Here is a 26,775-nt window from a genome sequence, read left to right on the forward strand (position 1 = left end):
CCAAGATACGGCTTCCTCCCGTATATCAACATCCCTGAAATTGGGATGCATCTTATAATTCATAGCATCGTAGCATTATGTCATAATTTAATTAATGGGTTATTTTCTTTCTTAGTGATACAGAAAATAATGGTACATCTTAGAATCAATGCTGTCTTATATTCTATGAAAAAATTTAATTATCATAAAGTTATATGGTATGCAAATTTAGCCTTGTAAGACAAGTAGATTTGACAACTAGAAGTGAACAGACACAATTATCCACAAAACATTTTCCAACTATTGTAGTTTTGTATCGTCAACATACGTAGTTTCAAGTAAATTGACCTTAGAAGGTAATTACTAAAACAAACCTCTGAACATTGAAGAAAGCTCTTTGCCCTTTGCAGTAAAGACTGAAGGAAGTCTCCAACTTCATGATGACAGCATGTAAAAAGTATATGTTTACATTTAATTTTATAAAAACTGATATATAAATATTCTGTAACTTCTCTTTTTAAACAGAAGGTGGAGGCTAACCTAGTGCTTTGCATTCTCTAAAACAGTTGTGTTAACAACCTCTTAACTTAGTTTCCCATTAGGTGTCATTTGAGGCTGTAGCCTGTGATTTCAACTATAATGATAAGAAAGCCTGAATGAAAGTAGAGAATGTAATTTTGTGTCTTCATGCCTCAGAATAAGGAAGCAAGACCACAATGGCTCAGTGCTGATGGGCTATGGGAGGCAGGAGTGCTTTCTGCAGAAGAGGTCTTTCATTCAACAGAGAATATTAGTTAATGCTTACAATGCCTTGTGCTAGAAATATAGAGGTGATTAAGACACAGTCCATTTCATCATGGAGCTCAAGAGAGGAGTGGGGCAGGAACAGATATATAGGTAGTCAGTTATAAAAAAGTAAGACTAGTGTCAAGATAGTGGCATGTTCCAGGTGTTCTTGGACCTAAGGAAAGACTACCCTAGCCCTGTCTAGGGAAGCGTCCAGGAGGACTTGACTTAAGAAGTAGCCTTTGAAATGAATTGTAAACGGTAAGTGGAAATTCACTTGGTGAATGAGAATCAGGAACAGCATTTCTGGAAGAGATAATAGACAGAGTTCTTTCTCAGATCACTACAGTGCTGTAAGTTCAAGGTTCAATAATTCATAGGTGAAGAAATTTTTTTTAAACTGGTGATCTAAGAACCAGAACAAAGTGTTTACAAATCTTGAGACTTAATTGAAATTTACTAATATTTAGATAATTACTTAATTTTCTCTATGCTGAGTAAAAGTTATGTGTTACTGCATCTTTTCTAGTCTAATGTTTGCCCATCGTCCGCGATCTTGGAGGGAAATGCCTATTAGATTTGCTGATTTTGGAGTTCTTCATAGAAATGAACTGTCGGGAACTTTAAGTGGCTTGACCCGAGTTAGACGCTTCCAGCAGGATGATGCTCACATCTTCTGCACAGTGGAGCAGGTATGATACAGGGTGAAGCATGGTCAGCACAAATTCAGTGTGTTGCCTTGGACACATCTCTTGTCTTTCAGAGTCACTGAGAAATAAGATGTCTGGTCTAGTCTCTAAGGTCTCATTCAGCTCTAACATTTTGTGATTCTCTCTAATTTGGGTCATAGATCAGTAATCTCTTGACATGAAATTTATTATTTTTTCTTTTAAGTTTCCTCCAATTATAATAATTTAAATATGTTAAGTGGAATGTTTTAAGGGATTTGTTAGAATTTTGGATGTTTTTGTTTTTCACTATTGCCTAGAAGTTAAAGTTTACTTTTTCAAGTTTTCATGTTAATTCAAATTCAAATTGTCATGCAAAGGGCCACTATCAAACTGTTTGACCTAATTGACATTTATAGAATACTCCAACAGTAGTAGCAGAGTACACATTCTTTGAAAGTGCACACAGAACATTTACCAAGATAGACCATATTCTGGGTCATAAAATGTCTCAATAAATTTAAAGGGATTTGATTCATACAAAGTATGTTCTCTGACCACAATGGAATTAAAGTAGGTATCAATAACAAAAAGCTATCTAGAAAATTCCCAAACATTTGGAAGTTAAACAACACACTTGCTGAATAACCCATGTGTCAAAGAAGAAACAAAAGGAAATTAGAAAATATTATATAACAAATGAAATGAAAAGGAAACACAACACATCAAAATTTGTGAGTTGCCATTAAAATGGCACTTAGGTGGAACATTTATAGCACTAAATTGGAAAAGAAAGATGGTTTCAAATCAGTAACCTCAGCTTCCAATTAATAAACTAGAAAAAGAAGAGCAAATTACATCAGAAGTAAGCAGAAGAAAGAAAATAATAGAGCAGAAATCAATGAAATAGAAAAAAGAAAAACAATACAAAATATCAGTAAAAACCAAGGCTGGTTCTCTGAGAACATCAACAAAACTCATAGACCTTTAGTCAGACTGATTAGAGAAAAAAGAGAAGACATGAATTAAAAATATTAGGAACAGGAGAAGTGACATTACTACAGATTCTGTAGATATTAAAAAGATAATAAGGCACCATTATAAACAACTTTATGCCAGTAAATTTGACAGCTTAGATGAAATGGGCAAATTTTTTGAAAGACACAAACTACCAAACTTCATTCAAGAAGAAATAGATAACCTGAATAGCCCTATGTTTATTAAAGAAATTGAATTGGCAGTTAACAACCTTCCCACAAATAAAACTCCAGGCCCAGATGGAGTCACTGGCGAATTCTACCAAACATTTAAAAAAGAAGTAATACCAATTCTGCACATTCCTGCTAAGAATTAACAAGGACCCCTATCCTCACCCCTATCCTGTAGTGTCAATGGAGACCATGGGGGAGCCTGGAGTTCCACTCTCACCTGGCAGTCACAAGGTGCCTCTCCCACTTCCTGCTTGCGTAGCGTCAGAGGAGGTCCAGTGGAGACACAAGACTTTTACCACCACCCCACAGTAAAGAGGCCACGCACCCTATGTGGTCAGTAAAGGCCATGTGAGGAGCAGTAACAAGATACTCCTACCTCTCCCAGCCAAAGCGTTATCAGGGGAATCCTAGTGGGGAGCCAGAACTCCCATTTAAACCCAGCAGTAATGAGGAACCCTTGCCTCCATCACGGGTCCCCAGTGGGAAACCTAGGCATCAACTCCAAGCTTTCAGTAACCAGGCAGTATTGTCCTCTCTCTATTGGAGCAGAGTCAGTGGATGATAGCTAAAACAGAAAGTTTAAATAAAATCCAAAGTCTTATAGCATAATGCCCAAAATGTCCAGATTTCAGAAATCAAAAATCATTTATCTTTTCAAGAACTAGGAAAATCTCAACTAGAATGAAAAAAGACAATCTAGAACTCTAATGTGGAGGTGACAGGGATATTAGAATTATCTGACTGAAATTTTAAAGAAGGCATCATAAAAATGACTTTAGCAGTTACAAACACACTTGAAACAAATGAAAAAATAGCCTCAGCAAAGAAATAGGAAATCTCAGGAAAGAAACAGAAGACATAAAGAAGAACCAAATGGAAATTTAAGAACTGAAAAATGTAATAACTGAAATAAAATGCTCAGTGGATGGATTCATGAGCAGAATGGAGGAGACAGAGAAAAGAATCAGTGAACTTGAAGGTAACAATAGAAATGACCTAGTTTGAAAAACAGAAAGAAAAGAGACTGAAAGAAGAATGAACAGAATCTCAGAGACCAGTGGAACTATAACAGAATATCTAATATTCATGTCACCAGAGTTATGGAAGAAGAGGAAAATAAGGGTGGAGGTGAAAAAGTACTCAAAGACTTAATGGCTGAAAACTTGCCAGATTTGGCAAAAGACATAAACATACAGATTCAAGAAACTGAGAAAACTCCAACCAGGATAAATAAAAAAAAATCCACACTAAGACACATCATAATGAAATTTCTGAAACTAAAGACAAAGAGAAAAACTTGAAAGCAGTGAGAGAAATGACACATTACCTTTAAGAAAAAAAATTTGAATGACAGCAGATTTCTCATCAAAAACTAGGGAGGCCAGAAGGAAGTGGCACATTTTTCAAATGCTGAAAGAACTGTTGACTCAGAATTCTCTATCCAGAAAAACTACCCTTCAAGGATGAAGGGAAAATCAAGACATTGGACTTACCTTAAAAGAATGGCTGTGGGAATTCCTTTAAGCAGAAAGGAAATGACAGAAGGAATCTTCAAACATTAGAAAGGAAGATAGAACAATTGTAAAAGTAAAACGGGTAAATATAGTACATTTTCCTCTTCCTTTTGAGTTTTCTGAATTATGTTTAGTAGTGGAATCAAAAATTATATTACTGATATGGTTCTAAACATATGTAGAGAAAATATTTAAGAAAATTATACTATAAATGGAGGAGAGTAAAGGGAAGTAATTTCTGCACTTCACTTGTACTAGTAAAATGATGACATCAGTGCACTGTGGTAAGTTATGTAATACCTAGGAAAAACACTAAAAAAAGCCATACACAGAGATACACTAAAGAAAAAAAAAAAAGAGAAGTCAAAGAGAAATTCTAAAAAAATGTTAAATTAACCCATAGAAAGGCAGGAAAAAGAAAATAGAGGAATGCATAACAAGAAAGTACAAGAAGTAAATAATAACAAGAAAAAAGGGAAACTTAAGTCCTAACATATTATATTAAATGTAAATGGTGTAAATAAACCAGTTAAAAGATAGTGATTGGCAGAGTGATTAAAAAATATGTCGCAACTATGTGCTGTCTACAAGAAACATACTTCAGGTATAACATAATAGGTTGAAAGTAAAAGGATGGAGAAAAAGATATTATGAAAACATTAATCAAAAGAAAGCAAGAGCTGCTATATTCATATCAGATAAAGTAGACTTCAGAGAAAATTACCAAAGACTGAGAGGGATATTACATAATGAGAGTTAATCCATCACGGAGATATAGCAATCCTAACTGTATAAAAGCCGTACAACAGAGCTGCAAAATATTTGAATCCACGAAATATTATAATCCACAATTATAGAACTGAAAAGAGAAATAAACAGAATCAACAGAATCTCCTTTGTCATTTATAAAGCACTCCACCCAATAACAGCAAAATACACATTCTGTTCAAATGCATGCAAAACATATATACCAACATGGACCATATCCTGGGCCATAAAACAAACCTTAACCAAATTTTAAAAAATTAAAATCATACAAAGTGTTTTTTTCTGACCACAGTGGAATTAAACTAGAAATCAATAAAAGAAAGATAACAGCAAAGTATCTGAACACTTGGAAACTGAAAACACACTTCTAAATTATCTGTGGGTTCAAGAGGAAATCTCAAGAGAAATGAAAAAAATACATTGACCAGAGTGAAAATGAAAATACAACGTATAAAAATTTATGCTACAGAGCAAAAGCAGTACTAAAAGGTAACTATATAGCATTAAATGTGTATATTATAAAAGAGGAAAAGTCCCAAATCAGTAATCTAAGCTCCCTCCTCAAGATCTAGAAAAAAGAAGGGACAAGTCCAAAACAATAAGAAGGAAGGAAACAATAAAGATTGCAGCAGAAATCAATGAAATTGAAAACAGAAAAACAATAGAAAAAATGAATGAGACAAAAAACTGGTTTTTTGAAAAGGTTAATAAACCTTTGAAAAGGTTAATAAAATTTACAAATGTCTATCAAGACTGACAAAGAAAAATATTGAGAAGACACAAATTACCAATATCTGGAATTAATAGAAGATATCACTACAGACCCTGAAAAAATAAAAAGCATAATAAGGGAATACAGTAAACAACTCTACACACATTAAAAATTTAACAACTTATATGAAATGGACTAATTCCTTGAAAAGCACAGACTACTGTAGGTCACCCAACAGGAAATAGATCATTTGAAGAACACTATCACTATAAAGGAAATTGAATTGTAATTTTAAAATCTCCAAAGAAGAGATGTCCAGGTTCAAATGGTTTCACTGGAGAATTCTATCAGACATTTAAAGAATTAACACTAATTCTATATAGTCTACTCTGAAAACAGAAGAGGAAGGAATACTTCCTAGTTCATTTTATGAAGCTAGTATTACCTGATACCAAAACTAGACAAAGATAGAACAAAAAAAGAAAACTACAGACCAGTATCTCACAGAAATACAGATGCAAAAACCCTTAACAGAATATTATCAAATAGAATTCAACAATATATAAAAAGAATTATCCATCATTAGCGATGTAGGTTTAGCCTTCAGGAATGCAAGGCTGATTCAGTATTCAAAAATCTGCTAGTGTAATCCGCCATATTAACAGGTTAAAGAAGAAAAATCACATGATGATATCAGTTGATGCAGAAAAATAATTTGACAAAATTCAACACTCATTCATAATAAAAACACTTGGAAAACTATAGAGGCGAACTTCCTCAACTTGAGAAAGAGCATCTACAAAAGAGCCAGAGATAACATTGTACTTAATGGTGAAATACTGAATGCTTTCCCCCTAAATTGGGAACAAGGCAAGGGTGTCTGCTCCTGTCCCTCTTATTCAACATAGTACTGGAAGTTCTAACCAGTGCAAAAAGGCAAGAAAAGGAAATAAAAGACATACAGATTAGAAAAGAAGGATTAAACTATTCCTATTAAAAATGACATGATTGTCTACATAGAAAATCTCAAGAAATAAACCTGCTAAAACTAATAAGTGAGTTCCACAAGGTCTCAGAACATAAGGTCTGCCTGTGAATATCAACTGTATTTCCTTATACTAGCAATAATCATGTGAATGCTAAAATTAAAACTACAATGTCATTTGTAATCACTCAAGAAAGAAACATTTAAGGGAAATCTAACAAAATATACCAAAGTCTTGTATGCTAAAAGCTTCAAAATGCTGAGGAAAGAAATCAAAGAAGTTCAAAATAAACAGACATTCTGTGTTCACAGATTGGAAGACTCTGTGTAGTAAAGATGTCAATTCTCCCTAGATTGACATAGAGGTTTAATGCAGTTTCTGGTCAAAATCCCAGCAAAAATTTTTTTGTAGATGTAGACAAGATTATTCCAAAATTTTCATGGGAAAGCAAAGACTAGAATAGTTTTTGAAAAGGAATAGTAAGTGGTAGAAGCAGTCTACTTCATTTCAAGACTTACACAGCTACAATAGTCAAGACTGTGTGAGTTTGGCAGAGGAGTAGAAACATAGACCAGTGGAACAGAATGGAGAATCCAGAAATAGGCTCACACAGTATAGCAAAGTTATTTTTGACAAAGGTGCAAAAACAATTCAATGGAGGAAGGATAGCCTTTCAATAAATGGTGCTGGAGCAATTGGAAATCCATGGGCCAAAAAATAAAAAACTTCAACCTACACTTCACACCTATATAAAAATTAACTAAAAATGGATTGTGGATATGATGGACACAAATATGTGGACACAAAAATTAACATTTTGTATGTCAGTTTGACTAGGCCATGGGGTGCCCAGATAATTGGTTACACATTATTCTGGGTGTGTCTATAAGGGTGTTTCTATGAGATTAACTTATAATTGATAGTTTTATAATCTCTGTGAGATTGACGCTTGAATCCATAGACTGCATAAAGCGGATTATCCTCCCTAATGTGGTGGGCTTTGTCCAGCCCACTGAAGGCCTGAATGAAAAGGCCTGAGTGTCTTCGTGCTGGAACAGCAGTCTTCTCCTGCTGCGGCCTCGGGCTGGAGCTCACACCCCTGGCTTTCCTGGCTCCCCTGCTTGCTGGGGGCAGATCTTGGGATTTAGCCTCCATTACCACGTGAGCCAATTCCTTGTAATAAATCTCTTTACACACACACATGTAGGTTCTGTTTCTCTGCAGAACTGAGACTATTACAGTGGACTTAAATATAAGATGTAAAACTTATGAAACTGTAAAAAAACAACATACAAGACAATGTTTAGGGTCTAATGCTAGACAAATAGTTCTTAGACTTGACATCAAAAGCACAATCCTAAAAGGAAAAATTGATAAATTGGACTTCATAAATCTTAAAACCTTTGCTCTTTGAAAGACTCTATTAAAAGGATGAAAGATAAGCTACAGACTGGAAGAAAATATTTGCAAACTATATATCTGAGAAAGAACTAGTATCTAAAATATATAAAGAATTCTCAACACTCAACAATAATAAAAAATACACTTCGAAAATGGACAAAAAACATGAGCAGACATTTTCCAAAGAAGGTATATAGATGGCAAATAAGCATATAGAAAGAGTTAACATCATTATCTATTAGGGAAGTACTGTATACCTGTCAGGATCACTAAAAAAATAATGACACCACCAAATGCTGGCAAGTATGTGGAGAAACTGCTATCATTCATCATTGCTGTTGGGTACAGCAATGATGCAGCCACACTGGAAAACAGTTTGGCAGTTTCTTAAACTAAACATGCAACTACTGTATGACCCAGCAGTTGCACTCCTACGCATTTATCCCAGAGATATGAAAAGTTATCTTCACACAAAAATATGTACATGAGTGTTCATAGCAGCTTTATTACTAATAGCCAAAACCTGCAAACAATCCAGATGTCCTTCAAAGGGAGAATTGTTAAACTGTGGTACATCCATATCATGCAATAATACTCCACAATAAAAAGTAGCAAACTGTTGATACCCAAAACAACTGGGATGAATCTTCAGAGAATTATGCTGCATGAAAAAAAGTCAACCCCAAAAGTTTATGTATGTTGATTCTATTCCATTCCATTCTTGAAATGACAAAAACGTAGAAATGGAGAACAGATTAGTGGTTTCCAGGAGGGGTGAGGATGAGAAAGAAGTAGGTGTGGCTATAAAATGGCCACATGAGGTCTCCTTGTGGTGATGGAATTGTTCTGTGTCTTGTATCTTTGTTGATATCCTGGTCGTGATAATGTACTGTGGTTTTGTACGATGGTGTTATTGGGGGAAACTGAGTAAACTGTAGAAGGATCACCATATTATTGGTTACAACTGCATGTGAATCTCAAAATAAAAAGTTTAACTTCAAAAAATGGCAAAAAGATTTGAACATTCACTTTACCTAGAAGATAGACAGATGGCAAATAAGCACATGAATAAGGTATTCAAGATCATCAGTCACTAAGGAAATGAAAATTAAAACCGTAATGAGCTACCACTCTATGCCTGTTAGAATGGTTAAAATTAAAAAGTCTGACTATAATAAATGTTGAGAATGTGGAGGAAGTGGTCATGGGAATGTAAAATGATACCATCACTTTGAAAAACAGTTTCTTAAAAAGTTAGACACACATCTACAATATGACCAAGCCATCTTACTCCTTCCCCACCCCCAAAAAAGAGCACAGGTCCATACAAAGAAAAAGAAAGCACATGTCCGTACAAAAACTTGTACACAAATCTTCATAGCAGCTCTATTTAAAACAGCCAAAATATAGAAACAACCCTAATGCCCAATAGCAGGCGAATGTATAAAGGAGCTGGGGTATATCCATCTAATGCAAAAGTACTCAGCAATAAGAAAGAATGATTTATTGATGCATACAACAGCATGGGTGTGTCTTGAAATAATTATACTGAGTGAAAAAAGCCAGACCAAAAAGAGGATGATTCCACTGATAAAAATTCTAGAAAATTCAAACTAATCCATGGTGACAGAACACAGATCCTTGCTTGTCTGCTCTCTCTCCTAAAAGTCTCTCTTTTTGCTGACCCCATCCGGTTTGCATTTAAATGTGCTGTCCTTTCCCCCTCTCAGAGATGCCCTCTCTCAGCCTCACAGCCCCCAGCTCTGCTCTTCTCACTCTGCACTTTCTCTAGCTTCAGTTACGCTCTGAGCTCAGCCCCCAGTCTCACCTGCATCTCAGCCCTCCCTCCTGAGCTCCAGACCTCAATCCTGCAGGGCCTGGTGGACGTGGCTGCATGGCCATCGCAAGCACCCCTCACATTTGCCAAGTCCGAAATCGACCCCTCTTCTACCCTCCCCCGACACTGCTTCCTCCTCCTTTTGGGGATGCACCAACATCCTCTCTGCCACCCAGGCCAGGAACCCAGGTGTCCTTACTTTTCACTCCTCATGTCCAGTTTATCACAAGCCCTATTGATCACTCTCCTTAAATATATTATTCAGTCCTGAATTCCCAGCACTCAGCACAGTGCTTAGTACGTGGGGCAGTTACTATCTGCTAATGAATGACAGGATTGATATCCTGCAAATGCATCAAATTTCCTACATTCCAGGTGCTTCTCTCTGGTTCATCTCGCTCCTGAATGACTCCACCAGCTTCCTAATGGGCCTCTCTTCTAGTCTTGCCAATCTATTTCCCATACTTCAAAAGAACAAAGCAGAGGGTGTTAGTCCCCTACTAGAAAACTCTTCAGTGGTTTTCCATTGCTCTCAGGCTAAAAAGTGCAGACATTACCCTGGCTTTGAAAGCACTTAATTTTCTCTGCCCCTTGCCTGCCTCTAGCCTGATCACCTACCACCCTCCCCTCTGTGCCTCTCTTCCCCATCACATACAGCTGAGTCCCATAGCAGCTCCCTCTGGCTCCCCACCTTAGCCTGCTCCTCTGTCCTCTGGGCCTTCACCCTCAGTATTCCCTCTGCTCAGAGAGCTCCTGCCCTCTCTTTCCACGGAGAACTCTTAACTTACCCTCTGGCTGCAGGTTGGCCATCACTTCCTCTGGACAGCTGCCCTTCCCCTTCCCTGCGGCACTGCTCACGGTGAGGTGCCCCTGCCTGCTTCTTGGTCCAACCCCTGCACTCGACGGGAGCCTCTGGCAGCCTGCACATGCCTGGCATTTGGTGGGCATTCAGTGAATACTCGAGTAAGGAATGGATGAACAACCAAAACAGTGTCATTGACTGAACTCTGTAGTAACAACATGCTTTATTTCTATCTGACATGGAGAATTCTCTTTATTTTAAAAAATGCCATAAATGTATTTAAGTTAGTGTTCTTTTAAAAATATTTCATTTGCTCTAATTTCAGATTGAAGAAGAAATAAAGGGGTGTTTGCAGTTTTTGCAATCTGTTTACTCAACATTTGGCTTCTCCTTTCAATTAAATTTGTCAACAAGACCAGAAAACTTCTTAGGAGAGATTGGGCTCTGGGATGAAGCTGAGAAGGTATGGAGAAGCTAGGTGCTCGCCTTTCATTTTTGTGAACGTGGAAACCGCTGAGGGACTGCGATTATCTTGCATGAGGATGCAATGCTTTGCAATAGAAATTTTAAATTGGAGGTTCCCGGATAAAGAGGGCAATTGCAGAATCTAGTTACCCAGTTTTCTCCGAAACAGTGATATAATAATATCTTGCATTTGTTTCACACTTCAAATTTATATCAGGTTTTTGCTTATACTCTCTTAGTGCCAGTCACTAATAACCATTTTCATAGGTTTTTGAAAAAATCCTCTCGCTCCATCTTCAGCAGCTCTGGTCTGGCCTCTACCACTGCAACCAATGTAAAGCCATCAGCTCCTTAACCCCAATCCAAGTCTCTCCCTCGTCCCAATTTTCCAGAGTTGCCCTGAGTCATTAAGATCCCTAAGAACATTACAACCCCACACTCACACAATTTCAAGCAAAGTAACGTGTCCAGAGCCCAGCACATACCACAGTGTAGACCTCCAGTGCTACTGGGAGCCAGTGACTTGGTTTACCTGGGGGAGGAGACAGACAGCAGCAGAGAAAAGGAGATCTTGATTTCTCCTTCACCAGGGTGCCAGGCAGGCCACACCAGTGTCCACAGACGTGTCCTGTGAGGTGCAGCGGCTCAGGCTCCCCTCACACGTACACTTCTCCCATACCTTGCATAAACCAAAAGCTTTCTTAGCCTTGGCCGCATGTTTTGGGCCTTCCTATCCCTGTGTCATCAGAGGCCCGGTGAGGCACAGTGACCTCTGCTTTATGCTCTTCCTCAAAACCTGGCCTTTTTTGGCTTTTTAATTCCCTGAGACCCCCAAAATTCTTTCCATCACTTAGTTACCTGCTGTACCAGAGTCTCATTTCCTCTGTGAACATATACCAGTGTATTTCCTCCTTTCAGAAACAGAGGAAGGGGGAGGGTAGCCTCCTAGCTTGTGAAGTGCTCTATGGTGGTGGCCTTCTCTGGTCCTAAGTGGAAGGGAAGTTGCTTCAGTAGGATTAGGCCCAGGAGGGAGCCTCCTGGGATCTTAGCCAAGACCGGTTCCTGACCCACTCTGACTGTGATCATGGAAAAGCTTAAAAAAATCCCAAGAGTCAGCTTTCTTAATAACTCTATATTTGGCCCCAAAAGACCACCACTGCTTTGACTTCACTGTCAGGTACTTCACTCCCAAATGTCAGTCCCCCTCATGGGCACCAATATATTGAGGAGATGACAGGAGTTTGGGTGGCATTTTGACAGTATTCTGGGCAAGGACTTAGGAGTGCCCCAAAGCTTTCCAAAGAAGCTTTATTCACAGGGAATAGCCAAAGACTCAAAGAACCCTTTTATTAACATTTATATATATTCACCTTCAGTGCTGAGCATCTTTACCTCAAGCTAACTGGAAAGAATTTATGTGCTTAGTCTAAAGACCAAAGTGGGCCTCCTGCTCCCACACCCCTATAAATCATCAAGCAGCCCTACTCCCCAGCTCCATGTACAGAGGTAGAGGAAAAGCAGGAGAGAGGTGGCAAGGCCTGCCCTGTCCCTGGTCTTCTTACCCAGCTAAACACAGAGTAGATGAGGGAGAAAGGTCAAAGCTTTCACGCCTTTTAATGTGTGGAGCCCCCACCTCAAGGAGCTGGTAAGTGCATAGGGGTGAGGGGGTTTGCCTTGGCAGGAGTGCCAAAAGCATCCCTTTCTAATGCTTACCTGGAATTCACTGGAACGATTTAGTAAGTTATCTTTTTTCCCACAATTAAAATGTGTATGTTTCTTGAGAGCAAGTAACATCTTAATGATCTTTTTGTAGTCCTTGCTCAGTAGTTTATTGAATGCGACAGATACTCAATAAATATATGTTGAACTAAAATAGAATGTAATTAAGATTTATAATAACAATTTTTGAACTATATGAGAGAAAAGATAAAATGTACAATAAGTAGAAGTCTTAAATGTTCTCTTCTTTAAAAAAAATAGCAACTACAGAATAGCTTGATGGAATTTGGAAAACCATGGAAGATGAACCCAGGAGATGGAGCATTTTATGGCCCTAAAGTATGTAGACTATATGTTTCAAAAAGAATAAAATTTAAAAGAAAAATAAAAACTGTCTCTAAACAAACATCATTTAATTTACAGATTGATATAAAAATCAAGGATGCTATTGGCAGATACCATCAATGTGCTACAATTCAGCTGGACTTCCAACTACCTATTAGATTTAATCTTACATATGTTAGGTGAGTGATTGAATGTGACGGAATATGTAGTACTGATATCCTGATTATTTGTCATTCGAGCATTAGCAATACAAAAACAAACATTAGTGAATGTTTAGTTTATGTGCAATGTACTCAACATATGTTTATGTGCTTATAATCTAGTTGGAGAGCAACTTGAATTTTCTCAGGACATGGTCTAGTGGGGGAAGGAAGATAAATAAGCATAAGATTAGAGATATGAACAAAGTACCATGAAAATGTGATCCAAATTGCCAACTCTCCCTGAGGTGGAGGGGGACAACTTCATAAAGAGCTGACATTGGATCTGTCTTGAGGATGAGGTATTTGCCAGGGAAAGCAGAGGAAAAAAGGCAATTTCATCACTGCAAACCAAAAAATCTTCTTAACACGCAGTAAAGTTGACTTTGTGTGTATGTGTGTGTACAGTTCCATGAGTTTTACCATCCGTGTAGAATGGTGTGACTACCACCACAATTATGTTTCCCTCGTGCCAGTAAACTCCTATGCTGCTCCTTTGCAGTTACACTCTCCTCCCACCCCTAGCTCCTGGCAACCACTTATATGTTCTCCATCTCTGCAGTTTTGCCTTCCTCAGAATGTCATATACATGGAATCATACTATATATAACCTTTTGAGAGTGGCTCATTATATCAAGGTGCGTGGTACCAATATGACTTATAACCCATGATGTTGACCTCAATCACTTGGTTAAATTAACGTTTGCTGGGTTTCCCCACTGTAGAGTTACTGTTATTCCCCTTTCGTAATCTGTTCTTTGGAACCAAGTCATTAAGTTTAACAAAAATTCAAGCTTACACTTAAGCTTCACCTCCTGGAGAGGGGAGTATCTACACTTATTATTTGGAATTCTTCTGTAAGGAAGATTTGCTTCTTCTTCATTTGTTTATCTATCCAATCATTTATTTATATCAGTAGAGACTTGTGAATATTCATCTTACATTTTGGGTTATAATAAAATAGTACATTTTAAAGTTCTCTTGCTCACATTGTGCCAGCCTTTGCCAGTGGGCACTCTTTTGTGTTGGCTCTTGTTCCCTTTGACGTACCCCATCCTTTTCCCTTTTTCCTTTTTTTTTAAGCACTTCTTTGCTCACTGGCACTACAACATGCTGCCAGCTCATCTTGTATTTTCTCTGACATGACTTGTGAATCAGCCATTTTTCCAATGAAAAATGGAAATCTTAGAACTGAAAAATGCAATAAATACAATATTGGAGAATGATATTTAGAAATGAAGATCTAGATGCTGGTAAGACCATTTACTTTTAATGTGATTATTGATATGTTTAGATTTAGGCCTGCCATTTTGTTATTTGATTGTTCTTTATCTTGCATTCCTCTATTTCCCTTATCCTATTTTCTTTTTATTATTTGAATATATTTTAGTATTACACTTAAATTTAGCTATTGAGTTTTTGACTATATCCCTTTGTATAGTTTTTTAGTGGTTGCTTTTGGAATTACAGTATATATACTTTCTTTTTTACAGTCTACTTAGAATTAATATTTTATGACTTCAGATGAAACGTAGAAACCTTACTACCATGTAAGGCGCCTCCACCCTCCCTCTTTCGTGTTATAGTTGTCATACATAATACATTTTACATACAATGAAAACCTCACCGAGCAATATTACAATTTTTGCTTTCCACCATTGTACATGTTTTAAGGAGCTTAGGAGGAGAATATTTTGTTATATTTACCCAGATACTTACAATTTCTATTGCTCTTCCTTCATTCTTGATGTTCCAAGTTTCTCTCTGGTATCATTTCTCTCACATCTGAAGTGTTTCCTTTAACAATTCATTTAAAGCAGGTCTGCTTGTGATGAATTGTCTTAGTTTTCCTTCATCTGAGAATGTCTTCATTTCACCTTCATTCCTGAAGGATATTTTCTTTGAGTATAGAACTCTGGGTTGAAAATTACTTGCTTTCAGCACTTTGAAAATATAGTTCTGTGTCCTTCTGGCCTCCATGGTTTCTGATGAGAAATCTGCAGTAATTTGAGTTATTTTTCCCCTATATGTTATATTTCATTTTTCTCTTGTTGCTTTCAATATTGTTTTCTTTGTCTTAATTTTCAGCAGTTTGATTATGATGTGTCTGAGTGAGGATTTATTTGAGTTTATCTTTTTTAGAGTTTGCTAAACTTCTTGAATCTGTAAGTTTATATCTCTTGCCAAAATTAGTTTTCAGCCATTGTTTTTTTCATATTTTTTCGGTACAATTTCTCATCTCCTATTCGGACCCAGATGACATGAATATTAGGCCTTTTGTTATTGTTCCACAGTTTCCTGAGGCTCTGTTTATGTTTTCTTCAGTTTTTCTTCTATATATGTATATTTCAGATTGGATACTTTGTATTCATGTGTCTTTAAGTTCACTGACTCTTTTTCAAGTTCACTGACTCTTTTCTATCATCTCCTTTGCTGTTGTGTTCATCCAGTGCATTGTTTATTTCCATCATTGTATTTTTTAGTTCTGCAATTTCTTTTCTTTATACCTTTTATTTCTTTGCTAAGACTTTTATCTTTCCAGTCATTTCAAGTGTGTTCACCTTTACTTGTTAGCGCATAGGTATGGTAGCTGCGTTATAGTCTTTGATAATTTCATCATCTGTGTCATCTTGCTGTTGGAATCTGTTGTCTTTTCTCTCATAAATTGAGATTTTCCTGGTGATTAATATGCAGAGTAGTTTTGTATTGCAGCCCAGACATTTTTAATATTATGTTTTGAGATGCTGGGTCTTGTTTAAGTCCTAAGGAGATTGTTGATTTTTTTTTAATAGTCTGCCTGGTTAGGCTCAGGCTGTAATTTCCAACCACTCTTCTGTGGTTCCCATGACAGTTCCATTCCAAAGCCATAACGGTAATATTCAGAGCTGTTCTCTGTGTGTGGCACCCAGTGGCCAAGTTCCATAGTTCAGTTCTCAAGCCTTCTGTATGCTGTTTAGAGTCAGATCTATCCATGTGCAATTCAGAAGTGAGGCCAGGTGAGTTGATACGCTACTTTATGGGATAGCTCTTTTGTGCCCCCTACTCTCTGTGATTTCCCTGATACTTTTTGGTTCCCTGAATTCTCTTTTTGCAGTCCTGTGGCCAGAAAGCTGGGGCTTTAGCTTCCCCACTCTGCCATGTTCTATTTCATGACTATATCCATGTCAGAGACAAAGCATCAGAAGGCCAGAGATAGAGAGAGAAAGCCACAGAGATTCACCCCATGTACTTGGGATCATAGCCTTTCAGGTCAGAGAGAAGATCCCATTCCTCAGAGTTTTAGGTGCCTGTTTAGTCTTCATGCCACTGTGGGAATGCCTGGGAGCTGGGGAGAAGAGAACAGCAAAAATGGGAAAAAAACAGCCAGGATTTCCCACACCCTCACGCTTTCTGAAACTCAGGAGTTATTTTTCTGGCTCTTGGCCAGAAAGTGAGGATTTCTCTTGACGCTTTTTCTGTCTGCATCTGGTGGGTACTTCTTGGTGGGCTGTCTTTGAGTCCAGGCCACACAATACTGGAAGACAAAATTACAGGAAACTAACTGCTGGTTTGGTGCTGCTTCACGTTCTGGTCTTCTTTGGCAATCTACCTGTCACGATTCACTCTTCAGAGTCTTCAGGTAGCTGCTCCTTACCTTCTCTCCAGGACCTCTGTTTGCATTCAGTGAGAGAGCTAGAGTAGAGTATGTTTACTTCATTTTGCCTGAAACTAACTTCTTTTTAAAGACCATTCCCCTGATCTGAATTACACAAAATCACAACAACATTCCTGTAAACTCTCCTCTTCTCACCATGTCCAATTTAGATGTAGTGTTGATTAGATAATGTGTTGAGTTCTTTTTCACTCAACATTATTAATAAAGGCAAAAGAGGAAAAATTATTGGCATGTTTTAAATCCAGTAATTTTTAATGGAATATTTTCATAATAAGATTCTTAGAATAAATGAACAACTACCATTTTCCAAGAATGTGTGATTTTATGGATTGATCTCAATTTATGTCCAAGCAACAGAAGTCTTATTTTATTTTGGATTCTCCACCTTCTGTTTTGATTACGAGTTATAGAGCTACACTAAGAGTTAGGCCTGGGAGAAGTTAAACAGCTGAAGGAATAGGTGAAGTGTTTCATACAGAGTTACACCAAGACCTGAGAATAATAAAAATGCTCAGAGAATAAAGGAGAACATGCAGACCTTTCAAAAATAAATTTGGGCCCTTTGGGAAAGATGGTGTCTAAAGTTCATATTTGCAAAACCGTCTTTCTCCAAAACCTACTAAAATGAACAAAAAGAATGAGAGGTGGGGGACCTTCTGCTAAAATAACCCAACTTGTTCAATGAAATTTGAACACTACTGACCATGCAAGGAGGGTGTGGAGGAGAAGCAGATCAGCCAAGCCATCAATCCATCTATCCTAGGTTTTGTGTGGAAAATGGAGAGTAGGGGAGCAAAAGGGGCAGCAGTGGTCTGTAGACCAGGTAAGAGATGATGACAGAACAAAGTGGTAGTAATAGAGATGAAAGAAGTGGAGATAGTTGGGGTATATTTTGGAGGTAGAACTGATGTGATCTATTCATGGCTTAGGTATGAGGGGAGCATCAAGGTCATTACCATGATCAAGTAGGGTTTTTTCCTAAGATAGCAATAATGGTTAAGATTAAGAAATATATTATTGTCATTCATTACATTCAGCAGTGCTGAAAGGCATTGAATAAAATTTGACATTCATCCCTGTGAGATTAACAGAAAGTATTTTGCTTATTATGATAGAGAATATTTATTGGAAAACAACGATGACATCTCAACTTAGTTGAGAATAAGGTGAATATGCCTGCTATTTCTACTGTTACTTAAAATTGTTTTGGGAGTACAAATATTTGAAATAAAGAGATAAAATTATCATTATTCGTAGATGTTAAGATGTCTAGAAATGCAACAGAATCAAATGGAGGAAAATCAAAACTAATATAGAGTTAAGTAAAGTAGCTAGCAATAAGGTTAAAATGGAAAAAATCAATTTGCTTTCATACATATTAGCAATAATCTCCTAGGAATTGCAATGGAAAAAACATTTTAGAAGCAACAACAACAAAATACAAAATATCTAGAAATAAACTTAATAATAAATATATAATATTTATATGAAGTATACACTATAAAATTTTATCACAGGCCATAAAAAAAGAATTGTTTAAATGAAGATTCATGCTACACTCTTGGAATGGGAAGAATCAATATTATGAAGATTTAATTCTCTCCAAATTTATCTATAAATCTAATGTAATTCCAACTAAATCTACCGGGATTATTGGGGGGGGGGGGCGAATTTGATGTTAATTCTAATGTTTATCTGAAAGTATAGATGCGTTGGCATAGTTTAGGTCACTTTTTGCCCTTCTTAAGGCTGCCCTGTCCTTAATTCTTTTAAAATAAATGATAGGACAGAAATTCCTGGTACCCATGTGCTTGTGAAAGGATCATCCTACTTCTCTTTCATTCCCTACACAGAAGCAACATATGTAACATTCAGGAATATACCATGCTGGTTTCAGTTCCTGGAGTGAATTATTTGTTCATATATCGGAGAAGGACTGGACTCAGCCAGCTACCCCCACCCCAAAGCTTTCTGTGGGATCTAGACAGAGGCTTTGGCCTGCAGCCAGTCTGTAATGACTCTTAGAAATGACTAGCAATGACGATATCCAGTTATAACTCATTTGAAGTGAGTTTAATGAATGGGTCTCTCTCTTTCTGTTTGTTTGCTGTGTGTGTGTGTTTTAGTAGTAGCTAACCTTTAGTAGCTGGTAGAATTTTTAGATAAAATTTTCTCAGAAGAACTTTGTAAGCGTCACATGTTACATTTATTGCAATAATGTGAAATTTATCTGTCTTAAGTGTGCACAGATCTTGGGGTGACTTACTTCATTACAATTAATAGTCATAATTTGCTTTTTCCAACTTTTTCTGAAAGGTAGGAGAGAATCAGTAAATGTAAGGTGCATTTCATGAAGATTTCAGGTCTGTAAAGGGAATTTGACCAGTGAACTTCTGGAACAAACATCAGAAACATTTTGAAGAATGAGGTTTACAATATGGGTGGTGGATAGTGTCAGGAATGAGATGCATTTGGATCAAACAAGATCGGCTGTGAGTTGATGTTGGCGAAGCAGGGAGAGGGTTATTTCGGAGTTCATTATACTATTCTCTCTACTTTTGTATATGTTTTCAATGTCTCTAATAAAAAGTTTTAGAAGTAAAAGAACAAAGATTAGCAAACAGAGTAGTTTGTTTTGAGAAACAGTCTTTTGTTTTGAGAAAACAAGACAGTCACAAAACAAAACAAATACAGTTCATGGGGGAGAGATCCAAAAATATTCATCTAAATCTATAGTCAAAACGCTGTGAGAAGAACCCGAAGCACTCTGCTTTGGCGCTCCCCATCCCAATCCCCCCCGCCCAGATGTAGAGATTGCTAAGTGACCTAGAAGCAGACAATGTTGATGGCCACTTCCCTGACTGTGCTGCTGTGCGATGACTTGACCTGGTCCACACCAGTGTCCTGCCGGTACCTTGACCGTGGTGAGCCTGCATGCCCCTGGACTCATGCTGACTCGCCTGGAAGGGGCTCCTGTGAACTCTCAGGGAAGTTTACAGGAAGAGAGTCCAGGACTCCATTCAGTGCCTCTTCTCTGGGGAGTCTCCCCGCAACGTTGGTGGTCCTACCCCAACATTACACAGCTGGGCGTGCATGTACTTGCTGCTTGGTTTGCTTAGAAACTAAATGGTAGTCCAAACCCCAAAGAAAAGCAAGGATGGAGGAAGGGGGATATGATTGGGGAGGAGTCCATTTTAAGGTTCTGGTAATATTATATATATTTTTAGCACAATTTTTAAAAAATATTCTTTAAAGTAGATATCAATGATTGAAACAATCTTCACTACAAATAATATATATCACAATAAATTTTTAAATTAGAAAAAAAATAGTGCTATTTATAAATGAAGCAATATAGCCCAGATACAGACTTATGAAAGAATATAGTACATGAGAAACGAGGCATTTCAAATCTGTGAGGAGGGGATGGGTTCAATAAATAACATTGGGACAATTGGCTATCCATTTGGAAGGAAAATGTGAAATTCCATTTTTCACTCTAGATACAAAAGTTAGTTAAAGCTGGATAAACTATTTTTTAAAAATCCATCAAAGTAGGAGAAAATGTAGGTGAGTCTTTTTATTATGTTGGGGAGAGAAAGTTCTTTATTATATAACATTAATGTTAAAATTCATAAAGAAAATGATAGATAGCTTTGACTTCTCCAAGATTAAAAACTTATCATAGAAAGGATAGTACCAAAATAGGCAAATAACAAGTAAATAAATAAACTTGGAAAAAGTATTTTCAATTTTGCTTATTAGAAAAGGAGTTAATTTCCTTAACATGTCTTTATATATTTGTTTACTATATATACAAAATATACATTTACACATATATGTTTATGAGTTAATTACCCCCCCCCCCCAAATTTCCACTAGTCAGTGGACAAAGGGCACAAGTAGGCAGTTGAGGAAAAAGAAGTATCATTAAACATGTAAAATGACATTCAACTTCACTAATTACAGCCATACAAATTTTTTTCTATTGCATTTTCTATCTTTATAACTTACAAAACAATTCATCCCATGATTTATTTTTAGTGTTTATGAGAAAATGAGAATTTAGATACAGAAACCTGTTTCCTTTATTTTTCAGTATCTTTGACACAGTTCAATCGAGTACTGGTGAAGTAAGCCAGAGTTCAAAATAAAGTTAATCTAAAAAAATTACGACTTGCAAGATTGCCTGTCACTGTCAGTAAAATGATGTAAGCCAGTAGTTTAGAATAAAGAGAATCAGTAGATGTAACAGAGATAGTGATATAATACCATCTTGATTTTTCCTGGATAATGTATTTCATTTCCCTCTGGTTTGTAGAAGATATGATAATTTGAAAAAAACCCTTTGTTTCTAATAAATGGGACATTATATGCTTGAAGATGATTTATGAGGAATCCATCATTTTACCTACTTTAGAAAAATAAGTTAAATATAAGGTAAGAAGACAAAATTATCACTGAATCTTAAGAAAATACTTACATATATAATTTTCATTTTTTAGTAAGGATGGGGATGATAAGAAGAATCCTGTGATCATTCATCGAGCCATTTTGGGATCAGTGGAAAGAATGATAGCCATTCTCTCAGAAAACTATGGGGGAAAATGGTAAGTGATCTGGAAAAGAAAAGCTACATGCCTTTTATTCTTAAAAATCTTGTCTGACAAGATAAAATTAGTACGAAAAATTGGTGGCTCCTGCTTTATAATTAGCAAGTCTCCAAACAGCAGATAAAAAAATTCTTGTTGCATGTGCCTGATCAGAAAACAAAAGCAAAGTGGCATAAAACTGTATCATTTATCTTTCTGGGAACTCAGGAGAATTAAAGAGTTATCTTTTCACCTACTTCAAGCCCTGCAAAGACCTATCTGCGTCTGGCAAATATATCGCCCACACTCCCAGGGTCCTGCCTCTTGGAAACCTCGTGGGGGCCTTATCACCATTGACTCAGGAGGAAAACGTGTAAACCTGCTTCACAAATGGCTCTGACCAATATGCTGGCACAAACCCAAAGAGGACAGTTACAGTAGCACAGCCCCATTTAGGGATGAAGAGGGAAAGGGAAATGCTCTCGAGTGCAAGATTTTGAGTGGTCTATCTTTTTAGTCCTCTTTGCCTGGAAGGAAAAAATGGCTAGAGGTAGGGAGTTACACGGATGCATGGGCTCTGGTTTACTACATTGGCTGCAAGGTCAGAGAAGTAATTACTTAGAAGTAATTAGATTGGAAAATAGATGACAAATAGATTTGGGGGAGAGGAATGTGTATGATCGCTCAGAATGGGCCACAGAGGTAGTGTTATCACCCAAGGGCCCTCACTGCGAATAGTGTTTCAGTATTCAAATACAAGAGAACCCATTCTGTTATCACCAGCTTCTTTCTTCTCCTAGTGATTGCTCAGTGGTTCATGAACAAAGTGGCCAGTAGGGGGCATGCATGGTTTAACAACATGGACCTCGCCAAGTTCCATCTGGCTACACCTCTTCTGAGGACTCAGTTTGCCATCACTAGTGATCACTCCTAATCCCTCATAGGGCACCATAACCCAGGGAAAGAGCCAGCTCTCTTGTAGAGGGTCGATGACATTGGATCCCTTTCATCATGCAAAAGGCCAATGACTTGGCCTCACTAGAAAAGATATCAACTCTGGATTTTGCTTTGCCCTTCTTTCCTGCCATGCCTCTGCCAGCAGCACCATATAGATCCTTACTAGCCTTCTTCGCTGTCAGAAGTACAACAATACTTCTGACCATAGAAGTAACTTGTAGCAAAAGAAGTAAGGCACTGAACTGACATTATGGGATTTGCTAGTCAGGGCACCAGCTGGCAGATATGTCTTGTGATGGCGCATCCTACAGCATGTGGAAATGCTGCAAACCAGCAACTACTTGTGAAATTTTTGCCTCCCTTCCCATTTTGAAGAAACCAACTGAGCATCTGCTCATGCAGTTTAGTTGTGTCTTCAGGACCTACTGGCCCCACTGCTACGATAGCTGGGCACAGTCCCTGCAGCTGCCATGGTTGACACTGGGCACTGGACGCTACTGCTGAAGTCACTGCCTCAGGTTCCTCCCAAAGCTCCGTGTCTCTCTATCACCCTTGCCAGAACCGATTCCACGTAGTACCTCCCTCCATGTGCCGCTCTGTCCCAAATCAACGTGCCATGCTTGTCCGTGCTTGATCACATGCATGGACTCTAACATCCATGTCTAGGGAGGCTAGGAAAGCAAATTTCCGAGCAGGAAACACAAGGCAGGAAATTTCCCACACAGAGGGTCTTCAAAAGGTCCTGGGTAGCTAGAGTCTGTCCATATCCCTGAGATTTTATTTGTGATCTTAGAAAAATATCCTTAGGTGTCATAAGGTATCTAAGCTATTAAAGTTACAGATAAGCCAAAAGTATAGATATGAATATGTATGCTACCTAAGTATGAATTAACGTTTATATTTGTTTCTAGTTGATTCTGTTTCAAGTAGTTTAACACAGGTGAGAGAAGGTGGTGTCTTGCAGTAGAAGAGTAGAGATGAAAGTGGTAATAAAAAACCAAAACCTAAAAAACTAGTGGAATCAGGAGACCAACAGGGAGATGGGAGATGGTGTTGGTGCACTAAATGTGCCATCCTGCACAGCAGAGACTCAGTGCATGCCCTCTGCAGTTCATAAATCAAGAGTTCACACACCTATTAGGATTGTGATGGGAATCTCCCCAGGAACTAAAAATGGAAATGTTTAAAATGTGGCTCCTCTTGGGGGAGCAGGACTGGGGATGGGATGAGGATGGAGCTCCAAAGGGAACATTTACTTTTCATCTTAAACACAGTATCACTGTATTTCTCTTTTATCATATGTATTATAACTTTTATCATATGTATTATTTTGCTTTTGTAATTTAAGAATAAATATATAAATACATACATTCATAAAGTGCTGTCTGGTAATAGTACCCATTGCATTTCCTTCCACCTTCAAATTAAATACTCACATGATGAGGAAAAAGGCAAACACTTCCCGCATCAAACATTGCTTATACTCACCTTTCCATCTTTTTTTTTTTTTTAAGAAAAAAGCATTTCAGTTGGAGATAATTGTAGAGTCACATGTAGTTGTAAGAATAATATGGAGGGGTCCAGCACAGCCTTTACCCAGTTTTTTCCAATGGTAACAACTTGCAAAACTATATCGAGTATCAGGACTGGAACACTGACTTTGATGCAATCTCCTAATCTTATTCAGATCTCACCAGTTTATGTGTACTCATCACTTGTGTGTGTGAATTTAGTTCGGTAAACTTTATCACATGTATAGATTCGTGTACCCACCACCGGTCAAGATACAGGACAGTTATGTGACCTATAAGGATCCCTCGTGCTACTGTTTTATTGCCACCCCCCCCCCCCGACCCCCATCATCAACCTCTGGCAGCCACTAATCTGTTCTCTATCTCCATAATTTTGTCATTTCAAGAGTGTTACATAAATGGAATCATAAAGTATGCAGCCAGTTGAGGTTGGCTTTTTTCACCCAATGGAATTCCCTTGAGATCCATCCAAGGTGTTTCAAGTATCAATAACTGGTTGCTTTTTATTGCTGATAGTGTTCTGTGGTGTGGATGCACCAGTTTGACCATTCACCCGCTGAAGGACATTTTGGGGTATTTCCAGGTTTGGGCTACTATAAATAAAGCTCCTATGAACGTTAGCATGCAGGTTTATGTAAGTTTCCAGTTCTGTGGGATAAATGCCCAGGAGTGCAATTCCTGGGTCGTATGGTAAGTGATGTTTAGCCCTGCCATCTGTCTGCCAACCCATTCTTCCCTCCTTTTCCTATCAAAATTCCAAGTTTCCCCTTTTGTCTACTCTGCTGCCTTTTAACTTTTAATATAGTTTGCCTTACTTCCACACCACTCTGCTGAATCTGCTGTCTTGTGAAGTCTTCAAAGAAAATCTTTGGTTTAATCATGTAATAAATGGTCAGTTTGAAAATACATATTTTTAAAATATTTTTCAGGCCTTTCTGGCTGTCTCCTCGTCAGGTAATGGTCATCCCTGTGGGGCCAACTTGTGAAAAATATGCACTTCAGGTAATCAGAGACATTTAAAGTACATAATAATTTTGGCATTATGGTAGTCTGTGAAGGTCATTGACTTGGAATGTTATTCATGCCTTAAAATACTGCATAACTAACACATTAATTTACCAACCCATGTTTTCAGTAATTGGGAGTAACACCTGAATCATGTCTGTGTAGGTGTATCATAACTATTTTATTTCTTAATGTTTTTGAGAAATTGGTGTTTTAAAATATCACATATTTAAGTTATTCTTTTCTACATGGCTCTATTAGGGAAGAATACTTACATTATCTATTGCCGCATAACCACTTACCTCAAACCTTAGCAGTTTAAAATAAGAAACATTTATTATCTCATAGTTTCTGCAAGTCAGAATCTGGGAGCAGCTTGGCTGGCTGGTTCTGGGTCCGGGTACCTCGTGAGGCTGCAGCCCTTGGGGACACAATCACCTCATTGTTGGGTGCCTCAGATCCTCACCATGCAGGTTTCTCAGAGGTTGCCTCCGTGTCCTTCCAACATGGTGCTGGTTTTCCCCAGAGGGAGTAATCTGAAAGAGATGAAAGCTGCAGTCTTGTAACTTAACCTCAGAAGTGACATGCCATCACTTCTGCCCTTCTCTATGGTCACAAAGGCCGACCTGGTACAATGTGGAGGAAACTACACAAGGATGTGAATAGTAGGAGGCAGGGACCCCATGGTCATCTTGGAAGCTGGCTGCCATACATAATGTAATAATAAAAGTGTTTCATTTTCTTGTAGGTATCCAATGAATTTTTTGAAGAAGGATTCATGGCTGACGTTGATTTAGATCATAGTTGTACACTAAATAAGAAAATACGAAATGCGCAGCTGGCTCAATATAATTTTATTTTGGGTAACTTAAATTTTTATATATTTTCACAATGCTTAGGTTTTTTTCCCAGTTAAATTCCAAAAAACAAAATAAAGAATATGGTATAACTACTTTATCATGACAATTTGACTGTTTAATACTTATACACAGAGGAGTCTGTGGTGTTCCTGGGAAGGCTGTTCCTATGTACTCTTTGTTATTTGCTGGAAGAAGAGTATAAAGTTTCACAGGAATCCTGTAATAGAATATTACTAGCAAGAAATAATATCTCAAACTAACAATGGAAAAAATGTGAAAAGGATCTCAGTAAAATTATACTACTTATGTTTCAGCCATGTAACAGGCCTTAAATATTCTCCTTTGCTTTTCTGGTTTATTAGAAATCTTTAAGATTAAACTAATGAGTGGAAAAGTTTCCAAATTTAAGAAGGTCAAAAGAATAGAATTAAGCAAAAAAAAAAAAAAGTTTTTGAGGCACATGAGTAACTGTATGCGAATCTCAAATTTTGACTTTAAAAAATGATTCAAAATCAAGAGAAACTGATAGTGATATAGCTGCAGGCATGATATTGTTATCTCTTATAAGTTGCAAGATTCTGTAGAAGGCAAAATAAATAGGCATGGAGTTGTCCTATCGGCAGCTTTTCATCAAGAGTGTTGACTCTGTATTGTGTGTTTCAGTCAGACTTCTTATGGTGACAGAAATTTCTAATTAGCTTAGGCAAAGATGGAACTTGTTGGAATGGTGGTGGAGTCTCATGACATGGAAGGTAGAGTTAAATAGGCAAACCATTAGAAT

General features: G+C 37.5%; 1 protein-coding gene across 1 annotated transcript in view; it reads left to right on the forward strand.

The window, feature by feature from the left end:
- Nucleotides 1–26,775, forward strand: part of TARS3 (threonyl-tRNA synthetase 3) — a 63,631-nt gene that overhangs the window by 35,455 nt on the left and 1,401 nt on the right. The window contains exons 12-18 of the mRNA XM_046654782.1: nt 1,295–1,457; nt 10,990–11,127; nt 13,110–13,187; nt 13,272–13,372; nt 21,554–21,658; nt 25,059–25,131; nt 25,883–25,997. Coding sequence (XP_046510738.1) covers nt 1,295–1,457; nt 10,990–11,127; nt 13,110–13,187; nt 13,272–13,372; nt 21,554–21,658; nt 25,059–25,131; nt 25,883–25,997 — 773 coding nt within the window. The remainder of the gene's footprint in view (nt 1–1,294; nt 1,458–10,989; nt 11,128–13,109; nt 13,188–13,271; nt 13,373–21,553; nt 21,659–25,058; nt 25,132–25,882; nt 25,998–26,775) is intronic.

This window comes from Equus quagga, chromosome 2 (genome assembly GCF_021613505.1).
Source record: "Equus quagga isolate Etosha38 chromosome 2, UCLA_HA_Equagga_1.0, whole genome shotgun sequence".
NCBI classification, from domain to species: Eukaryota; Metazoa; Chordata; class Mammalia; order Perissodactyla; family Equidae; genus Equus; species Equus quagga.